At 37.5% G+C, this 14,040-nt stretch overlaps 1 protein-coding gene across 7 annotated transcripts in view; it reads right to left on the bottom strand.

Annotated features, from left to right (window-relative positions):
- The window catches only part of LOC112617142 (CLIP-associating protein 1-like), a 304,701-nt gene that overhangs the window by 115,574 nt on the left and 175,087 nt on the right, over positions 1-14,040 (bottom strand). For all 7 annotated transcript variants that reach the window (XM_025373877.1, XM_025373871.1, XM_025373874.1 and 4 more), the window contains 5 exons: positions 9,473-9,625; positions 4,463-4,536; positions 3,017-3,109; positions 1,898-2,043; positions 751-886 (listed from right to left, as the gene is read on the bottom strand). In XM_025373877.1, coding sequence (XP_025229662.1) covers positions 751-886; positions 1,898-2,043; positions 3,017-3,109; positions 4,463-4,536; positions 9,473-9,625 — 602 coding nt within the window. The remainder of the gene's footprint in view (positions 1-750; positions 887-1,897; positions 2,044-3,016; positions 3,110-4,462; positions 4,537-9,472; positions 9,626-14,040) is intronic.

Here is a 14,040-nt window from a genome sequence, read left to right on the forward strand (position 1 = left end):
TGTCCAATAATGACCTTGGGTTTAACAGTTAAAGTAGGCAGTGCAAGTAAGAACAGTAAGAACTAATAATACAAAGTAAACAACCAAAATAATCAAGAATATTCTGGATAGACTTTAGACAATATCATCAAGCCTCAAAGCTTCAAGAGCTGCTTCTGGGCAAAAAGGACTTGAAAGTGGTGGGGAGGTAACGTGGAAAACCATTTTAAACCTTTGTGAACTATTAGATTTTATTAAAAACTTGTGTATAAATTACTTGGATAATTATTTAAATTTGAACAAATAAGTGCCTAGAAAATCTAACCAAAGAGAATATTTTGTTTCTGTGCTTATGTGCAATTAATTGAACTTTTGGGTGAACCGCAAAACCACAAGTACCAATACCTAAAATGGAAGGACTGGGATTAAGGAGGTTAAGACTAAGAGTAATATGTAAGTAACAAGAATACAATATAATCTCAGAAGCAGACACCGGATGTTCGAATATTTTAAACCAATAGTGAGCTAACAATCAATACCTCATTAACTTTATAACACATCCATAATTCACATTATGGATTATAAAAAGCTCATATGCCACAATTAAGTAGGGGGAAAAGATGATATATATATATATATAAAATTCCAATATAATTATGCTAATAAATTTAATTACTCAATATAATTATGTTAACAAAAATGCCTCTAATATTTATCAACCATCGGTATTTACCACTTGCTTATTTCATGTATGGCCTATAACATACTTACCCGAATAATTAACCTAACAGCTACAACACCAGACGTGGCCATAATTTTGGCACTGTTTGGAATTAAATTAAAGATAGTTGGCATAATGGCTTCGGCTCCATGGTCAAACTTATTCCCCAGAACTGATGACAGATGCCTAAAACAAGAAATGGATACTGGACTGTAGTTATTTTTCTTAGAAACAGTGAAGCACATAAACCATTTAACATCTAGAGCCTTCATTTAAAGTTATCTAGAAAGGACCAGGGTCTAAGATTTCTAATGTGCATGTTGAGAACTTGGCAAATAGTTCTTAGCCCAAAAGTGTTTTTTTGTTTGTTTTTTGTTTTTTTTTTAAATTTCCAACTAGTCTTTGTGGAGCTTTTTGTTTTCTAGAGGCAGGATCTCACTATGTTGCCCGCGTTGAACTTGAACTCCTGGGCTCAAGCAATCCTCCCACTTTGGCTTTCCAAGTAGAAGGGACTCCAGGCAGATACCAGCCCACCTGCCCCAACTAGTCTGAAAATACCAAACAAACTGATGATATATTAATAAAACACAAATATGAAAAAGCACCCTTGGCTCCTTTTTCATATTTTTTCTTTTATCTTAACATAAAATATTCAGGCTTCAAAATCTGACTGCAGCCAAAACTTTAAACAGCTGTGATGCCTCCTCTTGCTGCTGCTGCTTTGATATTCTGAGATACATTCTAACACAAAGTTTTATTAGCTTTGATCACCAGTACACATATAGCTAGAATAAAATTTTACTGCAGTAAATGCCTTTAACTTTATAACTACAGTACTCTTCTAGGAACAAACATTCTGATAACCACACTATTGCCTGCCAGCAAAAATCAATGAAAAATGAGAGAAACAGGATTTCATAGAGTTTCATCTTTCCATATTAATAACTGCTTCAAAGTTTGAAATAAAGGCTTCAGAGCTATATCACTGAATAAAATAAAATTTAAAATCTGTCACACTTCACATAATTGAGCAAAAAGTATTGTAAAACCACTGACAGAAGTGTTAACTGGAATGGGTCTTGAAGACTAGTCAGAAGTTACATTAAAGAGACCCAGCTCACAAGTTCAAGGAGACATCTCTGAAGCTCTGTGGTGACACTATTTTATGGTGAGAATATGGAGCGTCGCAGTCCTTACCCCAACGTGATACAAGCCTCCCGCACTACCTGAGACCGCAGATCCTTAGCAGAGAGTTTAAAGGCTCCATCCAAAAGACGCAAATGTTGAAAGAAGTTATCATACTCAGCGGCACCAGCCAAAAGTAAAGATCTAATCTTTTTTAGCTAATGGAATAGAGAAAATTCAGAATAACAGAAAACAATTCTAACACAGAATATACAAAACAGAAGCCATCAAATACAAAAGAGATAATTGTTTAAGTTCAACTGATTAGAAAGCTTTCCCAAAAGAATTCAGCCAGTTAAATATTAGCTAATATAATAAACAAATCTACATACCACAAATAAGACTAAATAATTTTTAACTGGAGTATTTGTGACACATATATTGTAATTTCTGCAAAAAAAGTTTTACATTTGAAATATCTTAAAGTATTTATAGATCCTACAACACTAATGATAAATAACTAAAAACTTTTGGCTTGTGAAAAGCCCCTCCTAAGCTTACCTCCCCTCACACCCCGCTTCAACTGCCATTTATTTAATGAACCAAAGGAAGCAGCATTCCTACCTGAACCATTATCCTCCACTGAACCATTAACTGGCTGGTCTGAATTTAAAATACAATACAATGGCAATGGTACCACCTCCCTTCTTGCCAGCCAACCAGTAGAAAATAGCCTTCTCAGATCAGACACACCCTCGCTTTAACGCCCAGCCCACTTTCCATTAATCTACTTTTAAAAATAAAGGAGACACAACTTTCTAGCAAGTGATATGAAGAAAGAAAAGAATATTGGGGGACATATACTAAAACTGCCACAAAAAAGCCACTTTAAAGGCAAACAATCACAGAATGAAATTTCTCCTAAGGTGAGAGTGGAGGCTGTCACCATACACTCCACAGTTAGGTCTTTGTTAAAAGACTAGATGATTCATAAAGGTTTAAGTTGGTGTGTTTCCAAAATAAAAATAAAAGGAGATACTCTACTAAAAGGGTGAAGTGTAAATACGATAATTTGTATTTAAAATATATACTATTTAAAATTCATTAGAGTTGTGCCCTGATTTCATAATAAAGTATGAGATATTTAAATACATCTTATGAAAATGTAATCACATGAGGTCAACAGCTTACAGCATTTACTCTCTGCTCCCAATCATGCTTGTCATCAGATAGTATTTCCCTAATTTTGTTTATGGATTCCTCAAGGTCTCGGCTGGAATAAATCTGTAAGCAAAATTAATTTACAATCAATATAAAAACATGCAGAATAAACAGATTACTTCTTAAATACATGAAGTCAAGACCATTTAATAAAAGAAATTATTTAATTTTTAAGAAACACCTATGAGAAAATATCTGCAGAGTTTTGTCTATAATGAGGATCTTTCTCACTATAAATGTGTACCCACAAGATTTGCTGCCATATGTGAACAACCCTGCCTCAAACGTAGCTTTACTATAAACTTAACAGATGATTTCATGTACAAAGAGAAACAAGCCTAATGGGAAACAGTCAGTGATGCCTAAGTCATTTCTTACTCTTAGTATTATTTATAACATGACACTATACCTATAATTTTAAAGACTTTCAAATGTACACTCTCATTTATCTCCACATCTTACTTAGAAAACAGGTAGGGTATAGGGTATAATCAATCTTGATGTATGCTGGGAAGGTCAGGTCAAGTACTTAAGGATGAACCTGAACCCAAGATAGTTTTTTTGTTTGTTTTTTTTAAGAGACTGGGTCTCACTCTGTCGCCCAGGATGGAGTGCAGTGGCGCAATCTCAGCTCACAACAAACTTCACCTCCCGGGTTCAAGGGAGCCTTCCAGCTCACTCTCCTGAGCAGCTAGAACTACAGGCATCTGCCACCACAGATGATTTTTGTATCTTTTGTACAGATGAAGTTTTGTCATGTTGCCCAGGCCACTGAGATTCTTGTTACCTGCTTTATACACATACGGCAACGAAGGTGGCAAAGAGAGTTGTACATAACAGACTTGTAAGTGCCACAGGAATCCAGAGCACAGACAGCCGGTGTAGGCTGAGGAAAAGTATTAGTCTCAACCAGCAATAGATGATACTAAGGCACAAAGCAGTCAAAAACTTGTGGCTGTATCCCAATTTTTATAAATAATCTTTGTTTCATCTGTTAGGTATTTAAAGTGAAGCATCAAACAAGGTATAAACTAAGCTCTTATTAAATCATTCTCTGTAACTTTTCAGACACCAAAATCCTTCAAATTTATGAATTTTTCTAAAAAAAAAAAAATCCCTAAATAAATATGCCTTTTTTATTTTCTAATTGAGCATCACCTATTTCTTTCTCTTTTATGTGACCTGATTCATAAACTTAATAATAGAGCAACCAATGTCTTTCCTGTTCTTACTGAAAGATGATCTTGGGCCTTGACTTTTGCTCCAACATTTTCTAGTCTGCACCTCAGATCTCCTGTAGTGTTGACAGTTAAAATTACCTGACCTAGTAAAGAACATTACACAGGCATACTTGAAAAATAAAATGTGAAGAAAGTCTACCCTTGTTTGTAATCATACTCAAATATCCTCACTGACCTGTACTACAGGTACATCATCAAATGCTTTAATAAAATCCTCTTCATCCACAGCACCAGCTCCTTCTTTTGCAGCTGTAAAAAAGAATTTCAAAAAATATGAAACAATGTATATAACACATACACTGAAGAAATCTAAACATACACAATCAAAATTCTGTTTTGGAAGATTCAGAACTATTTTTTAGAAAGGCTTTATATAACTTTGGAGTGTCATGAAATTGACAAACATTACTGACTTCATATCAAGATGAAATATAGTAATTCTACAATGCTATATACATTAGCTTAAGGTCACTTAGACTACCTGTTTAAGCAGGGAGGGTATGGTTTTAAAGGGTTTAGATATTGTATTAATATACAAGTCTTTTGAAAGATTCCTAATAAATGGATCAAGCAGAAAATTTAATTCTTCAGGGAATAACTTAAACTGTAATTACTAGGAATTCAGCATTACAAATTTGTGACTATTCAAACCAGTCCTAAATAATTTCAGTTTTATTTAACTTTATATTAGTTTGAAAACATTTCTATTTCCTTGAACTCATGATAACTGTCATTTTTTTCATTTAAGAATCAGTTACAAGTTTCTCCTACAAAGTTATCCTAAGATGCTTTGTATACTTAAAAGTATGTGAAGAAAGTATTTGTTTTCGCTAATCTGAGCTCCCTTTTATGCATGAAAATCAAGTGATGCTTTATCAGATTTTTTCACATTTTAAAAACTGGTGTCTATAGTCATCTTCATAACCCCCATTAATGATTTACATGGATTAGTCTGATTGCTTTTCTAAGACTTTCTTACCACACATGTATCTGGTGTTCGGGGTCCTGATAATTATCCAGACAGAAAGGAGCTTTAAAGACAATCCCAGGTAGCAGTAAATGTGTGTCATCACTCTTGCTGAAGATCACTCACACCGTGGAAAAGCTAACTACTCTAAAGGCCAATAGTTACTCACTGTGATGTGGTGCTCTGTGTCTGTTTCAGCATAAAAACCGGATCCCATTGAGCAGATAGGCCCTGAATGCCTCCTTTGCATGAAGCCCTACACCATGTACTCACACATACCAAAGAGGACTCACAGGCCAACAACAGTCCCTGAGCCTAGGGTATCTGATGAGGAGGAGCAAACCAGGAAATTCATGACAATGGTTTTAAACAACATGGAAAAAAGGATAAGTGCAGGGCTGAAGGGAAAACCGAGCTGATATGTACATAATCTACACAGCAGGGACTTCTGGAAAGGGTATGGATGCGGGATGGGAAGGAAAGCACCAGTCTAGTAATTTTCTAAGCCTTGTTTGTGCAACGGAAAATTACCCAAGAATAGATCAAGAAAAAAGAAAGACTGTTCAGGCATTAAAAGGAACAAAGTATTGATATATGCTACAAGGTAGATGAAACACTGAAAACATTCCCTTTAAAATGGCTAATTTTATGTTATGTGAATTTAAACTCAATAACAAAAAGTAAAATGTTTTAAAATACACCAAAAAAGTGATTAGAAAGAACTGGAAATAAGTACAATTAACATTCCTACAGCTCCTCTATCACGGATGCTGGGGTCAGGAGGCAGAGTGGTCCCATGCTGGTCTGGTCAAGATACCAATATTCTAGGGCCAGTTCAGAATTCAGGAGAGGCCATCAGGAGACAGCATTTTAATGCTAATCACAAGTATAGCTTTTATTTGGTCCTTTCGGCTTCATCTTTTTTGGCTCATGGGATTCCCCATCCACCACTATCCCCACCACCACCAAGAGCGCAAAAGCTAAAGCCATCAGTGAAAATGGTTCTAAAAGCAGCAGCTACACAATTTTTCTGAGGTAAATTTCGGAAGGAATTGGCATGTAAATGTGAAACTTGACAGAAAATGAGAGTTGTATATAACAACTAAACTGTCTACATTAGGAGTGAAAGGAAGAATTTATGGGAGAAATCTCCTACAATTTATTTAATGCAACATCCTTACTGGTCTCACAAGGAACCACGTTACTTGTAAGAACAAAATGTATTTTATCTTATTTATTTTTATTCCCAACTTTTAAGTTCAGGGGTACATGTGTAGGATGTGCAGGTTTGTTACATAGGTAAACGTGTGCCATGGTGGTTTGCTGCACAGATCACCCCATCACCAGGTATTAAGACCAGCACATTAGCTATTCTTCCTGATGTTCTCCCTCCTCCCACCACAAACCCTGCAACAGGTCCCAGTGTGTGTTTTCCCCACCCATGTGTCCATGTGTTCTCATCATTCAGCTCCCACTTATAAGTGACAACATGCAGTATTTGGTTTTCTGTTCCTGCGTTAAACTGCTGAGGATAACAGCTTCCACCTCCATCCATGTCCCTGCAAAGGACATGATCTTGTTCCTTTTTATGAATGCATAGTATTCCATGGTATATATGTACAACATTTTCTTTACCCAGTCTTAATGGGCATTTAGGTTGACTCTAGGTCTTTGCTATTGTGAATAGTGCTGGGATGAACATATGCACACATGTATCTTTGTAACAGAATGATTTACATTCCTTTGGATATATACCCAGTAATGGGACTACTGGGTCAAATGGTATTTCTGCCTCTAGGTCTTTGAGGAACTGACACAGTCTCTTCCACAGTGGTTGAACTAATTTACACTCCCACCAACAGGGTAAAAGCACTCCTTTTTCTCCACAACCTCGCCAGCATCTACTGTTTTTCTGACTTTTTAATAATAGCCATTCTGACTGGTGTGAGATGGTATCTCATTGTGATTTGCATTTCTCTAATAATCAGTGATGTCGAGCTTTTTTTCATGCGTTTGCTGGCCGCATGTTCGTCTTCTTTTCCTAAGTGTCTGATCATTTTCTTTGCCCACTTTTTAATGGGGTTGTTTTTTCTTGTAAATTTAAGTTCCTTGTAGATTCTGAATGTTAGGCCTTTGTCAGATGGATAGATTGCAAAAATTTTCCCCCATTCTGTAGGTTGTGTGTTTGCTCTGATAGTTTATTTTGCTGTGCAGAAGCTCTTTAGTTAAATTAGGTCCATTTGTCAAATTTTGCTTTCATTGCAATTGCTTTTGGCGTCTTTGTCATGAAATCTTTGCTCATGCCTATGTCCTAAATGGTATTGCCTAGATTTTCTTCTGGGGTTTTACAATTTGAGTTAAATTTTAACTCTTTCATCCATCTTGAGTTGATTTTTGTATAGCGTGTAAGGAGGAGGTCCAGTTTCAATTTTCTGCATAGGGATACCCAGTTCTCCCAGCACCATTTATTAAACAGGGAATTCTTTCCCCATTGCTTGTTTTTATCAGGTTTGTTGAAGATCAGATGGTTGTAGTCGTGGGGTCTTTATTTCTGGGTTCTCTATTCTATTCCATTGGTCTGTGTGTCTGTTCTTGTACCAGTACCACACTGTTTTGGTTAGGGGTAGCCTTATAGTATAAAGTTGGACAGCGTGATGCCTCCAGCTTTGTTCTTTTTGCTTAGGACTGTCTTGGCTATATGAGCTCTTATTTGGTTCCATATGGATTTTAAGATAGTTTCTTCTAATTCTGTGAAGAATGTCAATGTTAGTTTAATGGGAATAGCTTGAATCTATAAATTGCTTTGGGCAGTATGGCCATTTTCATAATATTAATTCTTCCTATCCATGAGCACCGACTGTTTTTCCATTTGTTTGTATCGTCTCTGATTTCTTTGCGCAGTGTTTTGTAGTGCTCCGTGAGGAAGTCCTTCACTTCTCTTGTTAGTTGTATTCCTAGGTATTTTATTCTTTTCGTGGCAATTGTGAATGGGAATTCATTCACGATTTGGCTCTCTGCTTGCCTGGTGTTGATGTATAGGAATGCTAGCGATATTTGCACATTGATTTTGTATCCTGAGACTTTGCTGAAGTTGCTTATCAGCTTAAGAAGATTTGGGCTGAGACAATGGGGTTTTCTAGATATAGGATCATGTCATCTGCAAATAAAGATAGTTTGACTTCCTCTCTTCCTATGTGAATACCCTAACCCTAACCCCAACCCCGTGCTCCTTTAGCTCAGTGAAGTTCATTATTATCCATATTCTGAGGCCTACTTCTGTCATTTCAGCCATCTCAGTCTCAGCCTAGTTCTGAGCCCTTGCTAGAGAGGGGTTGCGGTTATCTGAAGGAAAAGATGTTTCAGCGCTTTTGTGTTGATTCTTTCTCATCTTTGTGGGCTTATCTACCTTTGATCTTTGAGGTTGTGGCCTGTTGGATGGGGTTTTTTGTGGTTGCCGTTTTCTGTTTGTTTTTCTTTTAACAGTCTGGTCACTCTTCTGTGGAGCTGCTGCTACCCAGCTTTCTACAGATTGTCTTTGAGGTCTTGAGCTCTGCCCTCCCTGCATGAAGAGCCTGCAGTCCAGGTAGAGAAACATGGGCCTTCCACTCCCACAGAGCTACCTCCCGCTGGCCCAGCTTCACTTCACGCTACCATCCAACAGACACACCAACAGCTGCCACCTCACCATGGCTCACCGGGAACTGGAGCAGAGGTGGCTGTCTCCACCACCCACAGCCCGACCTGCATGCGGAGCATGCACACACGCCCCAATACCTAGGGGCCGGTCCACAAGATGTATTTTAAAGACAGGAGTTACAGTGTGACTTCTGGATTATTCTCAGTCTTGTTAAATAGAAATTGTCTAAAACGCCCCTAGTGGTTTCAGGCATTGCTGGATCCAGATAACTAAACAATGCGATGAGGGTGCGCTCTTGCTTTTATCTCGGAGCTATGCTTTCCTCTGTGCTAGTTTCCTTCTTCTATAGGCTCCGCCTTAGCAGAATGTGGCAAAAGTCAACACAGTAGCTCAAATTTACAACTTACCAGCTAATCAGCATCAGTACTGCAATGCTAATTCAATTAAAGAATAGCAGGCAGAAACCTGCTGCATACGGGGACTGTATCACTTCTGAGGGCTACCACAGGCAAGTACTTGCATCTCTGGTTTGAAAAGCTGGCATAGCTGACCCTAGAACGCCACACAGAGCTTAGACTAACCTGAAGACTTGGATCCCAGGGTGGATGAACCAAGCCGGCGGGTGGTTCCCATTCCAACGTTTCTCCGAGAACTTGGTGGCGCCTTGGATGACGTAGAACTAGCAGAGGAAGGTCTGTTACCATCCACAGAATCTTCATCATCGAAATTTTTATCTGAACAGTAAGCACAGAAACCAATGTTTTTTAAAAAACAAAAACTATACACACACACACACACACACACACACACACACACACACACACACACACTTTTTCATACTTTTGCATACTCTTTTGGAGTCTGAGGTGCCCCTCTAGGGTCTGGAAAGCCTTAGGTTAAGCCCAGAATGAAGCTACAAAGATCATACTTGCTTTCACATACCCAGAATACTTTTGCACTCAAATTTTGAAAAACAGAACAAATAAAAAGAAGAAAACAATCTCTCATAAAACCACCACCTAGAAACAGTTATTTTCACATTCTGGGACATTTCTGACCATCCATGCTTTTTTTTTTTCTTTAAGATAAAGGGTCTTACTGTCACTCAATCCTCCCACCTTGGCCTCTCAAAGTACTGGGATTACAGGCATGAGCCACTGTACTTGGTCACTTGGGTATTTTAAAGTAGCAGCTGAGATGAGTATGTATCATATTGGAATAGTGCTTACTTCAAATATGTAAATTTTTCCTCTGTGATGAAATATTTTTCATAACCACCATTTTAATAATTGTATGGTACTTTGTAATTGGAAAATGGCACAAGTGAAGCACTCTTATGGTTAGACATTTAGGGTGTTTCTAATTCCTCACCATTAGAAATGCAATATTGCAAATGCCTTCCTACATTTTTTGTTTGTTTGTTTGAATTTCCAATCGTCTTAGGAATGAAAACCCTAGAAGCAACAACAGTGGGTCAAAGAGTGTAAAAGTTCTTGATGCATAGTGCCAAAATTATCAGAGAGGTCATATAAATGTACATTTCCCCTAGAAGTTCAAAGAAGTACTCATCCTTCCACACCACTGCTAACATTTAATATTACCATTTTTAAACTTTAATCAATCTGACAGGTGGAAAAAAGACTTCATCTTCTATGTTGCATTTCTTTTTTAGTGAAGATGAACATTTTTTTCATAAGCTCATTAACTTTTAAATTTTTTAAACAGCAGTGGATTCAATCAATACTCCTCAAGTTGCATTTAAAATTAAAAAAAAAAAAAAAAAAAAAAAAAAAACACAGCTGTAGTCCTACCACTTTGGGAGGCCAAAATGGGAGAACTGCTCGAGGCCAGGAGTTCAAGACCAGCCTGGGCAACATAGCAAGGTCCTGTCTCTTAAAAATAAAAAAATATGTCAGATATGGTGGCATGTGCCTGTAGTCCCAGATACTCAGAAGGCTGAGGCAGGAGCATCACTTGAGCCCAGGAGCCTGAAGCTGCAGTGAGCCAGGGTCACTCCACTACATTCCAGCCTGAGTGACAGAGCAAGACCCTGTGTCAAGAAAAAAGAAACATCTTTGGATTCTTAAAAATCAACAAATTTATAACAACACTTCAATGATGCAAAATTAAAGTTTATGCATCAAGTATAAGAGTGAGTCATTTAGGAGGCTAAACAAAGAACTTAAGAGTAATTTAAATAAAACAAAAACCAACATCTGTAGCTGGCAATATTCATGATTTCTCAAAGGGGCATTAGTTCTTTACCAATAAGTTTGAAATAAATCTTTGTGATCCAAAAAATATACAGAATTCCTGTTTTCCTTGATCTAGTCGCTTCTTAAGCTAAATTATCAACAGCGAAGTCTTGTGTCTACTCAAGACCCCAATGCTCCCTGAAACTCAACAACAATGCACTCCAAATTACAAGGCTCAGTTTATTCAACACAGGGTAGGGGGAGGAGGAGAGAAAGACATCCTCACAAATCCATGTCCTTATGCAAATTAGCTCCTTTCACTGTGCCTTTAAATCCCCCAGATTGTCTTGTTATGCCATGCTATTTCAAGATGGTTCTTTCAACCCATACATCCATTTTTTATTGATTCACATGCACAGTGCTATTAGCACAGACTTCCCGTGGATTCAGAAAGTGGTTCATAATGGCCTTCCCAAAATGAAAATTTAAGTCTAACGTAAAGAATAAGAACAACCCAAAGGAGAAGTCACCCACTGAGTACTGTCAGCATTAGCGGTGACAAGGACAGATCTCACTCAGCCTATCTGTCCTCTGGGGAGCTCTAAGAACATCTGAACAGATGTCATTATTCTACTACCTTAAACCATAATCATTCTGCTGAGTAGGAACAGTTCTAGTCTGTGGGACAGGTAAAAAATAAATGGGAGACATGAGGACACTATCATGCTTCACTCACAAATTCATGTAAATTATGTTTAATTCGGTCTTCTAACACATGCAGGCATGTCATTTAGAACAGTACTCAGCTGCCAAGAATTATTTTCAATGGACCAATTTCAATGGAATTCCTGAAATTTTTTGCTTGCATCAGTGATAGACTAGGTGTGGACCAGACTTAACCTCCTGCAATAAATAGCTAGAAAACCTGAGAGTATATCTGAAAGAACTACGTGCAGGCACTGGATACTAGGCAGTGCAGAACTTGGCTGCTCAGCTAATTTGCATAAAGATATAGATTTATTTGTTTCTCCCTGCAAGAAAAGAAACAAACAAGGTAAGCTATACAATCACCCCAACTTTCTGTCTGGAGGTGTTAATAATTTCCAGGTCACCAAGTACAGGGAAGGGGACCTCAAATTAAACTTAGTAGCCCTGCAGACTAGATACTGCAGACAATAAAGAACAGAGTTCAGAGAGGTTGAGGGTGCTAGAAATTACAGGAAGCTACACAGAAAGAGGGCTACAGAAATGTGCTGAGTTCTAGGCCTCACATGTGTGAGTGAACTTCCACGAAGCAAGGCAGAAAATGACCAAGAAGGTGTGAAATGAACAACTCTTAGAGTTTACACAAGTAGGGAAGCTCCAACCAGCCAAAGTGGAATGTTCTTGGTGACCCACCCAAGGCATTCAATGGAGACCCCCAGAGAGGTCAGGTCTTAGTGAGATTGAAGTATGTCTGGAGTGAAAGTTAAATGAAATCTGCCCTATCAGAGCTTAAAAGCAGGCCTACAGGGCATTAGAAAGACCTGCAAGTAACTTAACTGCTTTGCCAAAACAAAGCGTGATATTCCTAAAAGAAATAAAACAAGACACAGACACTCAACAAGGTAACATTCACAATACACAACATCTAATATAAAATTCCTTCACTATGTACAGAGAAGCCTTAAAAAAAAAATTTCCTAAACATGACAAGAAGGAGGAAAATGTGGCCCATAATCAGGAGGGGCAAAAAAAATCAGAAAATAGTAAACTTCTGAGAAATGATGAGATAAGACATTAAACTTCTATTATAACTATGTTCAATATTAAAAGAATACATAGATATTCATAAGAAAAAAGGAAGTTTTTTTTAAGAATCCAGTGGAACTTACAGATTTTAAGAAAACATAATTATCTGAAATGAAAATTTCACTGATTGAGATTAAGTGCAGGCTAGACATTGCAGAAGTAAAGAAAAAAATCAGGGAACTTAAACATATAGCAATAGAATTTATCCAAAATAAGCACAGAAGCACAGAAACAAAATAGGCTGAAAAAATAAATAAAAGGAATGGAGTCTCAGAGACCTGAAGGATAATATCCAGCAGTCTAACACACACAACACTGCAGGCCCGAAGGACAAGGGGAAGAAGGGGAAGGACAGAAAAAGATTAAGAAATGATGGCCAGAACACTTCCAAATTTGAGAGAAACTAGAAACCTACAGATCCAAGAAGCTGCATGCCCCAAGCAAGACACACACACAGAAACGCATACTGAGGCACACCATAATCAAACTGTTAGGCCCAGACAAGAGCAGCCAGGGGAAGACATAGTACACAGAACAACAAACATAACAGCAGCAGCAGAATTCATCAGAAACCCTGCCAGCCAGAACACAATGGAAATGGCAGCTTGAAAATGGTATTCACCTAGAAGTAACCTAGAATTCTATATCCAGTGAAAACATCTGTTAAGAATAAAGGCAAAATAAAAACTCAAACAGAAATTGTCATCAGCAGACCTGCACTTCAAGAAATGTAACAGGAAGATCTTCAGGCAAAAGGAAAAATGATACCAGTTGGAAACTTGGATTTACATAAAGAAATAAAGAGCAGTAGATACGGTAAATATGTGAATATAAGACCTTCTTCTCATATTTTATTATTTATTCTCCTGTTTTAATTCTTTCACACTACCATTTCTATAAAAGATGACTGACTGTTTAAAGCAAAAATATTTAGCTTTCATTCTTTTTATATTCTCATGTAATAGGCCAATAACCTGGGGGCCAGAGGAACCATAATTAGGATATATGTTGCTGTACTAGATGACACACACAAAACAATACGGGAAATAAGGCACAGGGAAGGCATGAAGAAAATGGAAGCAGTTCCGTTTCGGTCCTCAAAGAGCATATATTTTTCAAAGTTGATCATAACTTGTCTAAACTGCCTGAAGATGTCACACAAC

Source organism: Theropithecus gelada, unplaced genomic scaffold, assembly GCF_003255815.1.
Source record: "Theropithecus gelada isolate Dixy unplaced genomic scaffold, Tgel_1.0 HiC_scaffold_15884, whole genome shotgun sequence".
NCBI lineage: Eukaryota > Metazoa > Chordata > Mammalia > Primates > Cercopithecidae > Theropithecus > Theropithecus gelada.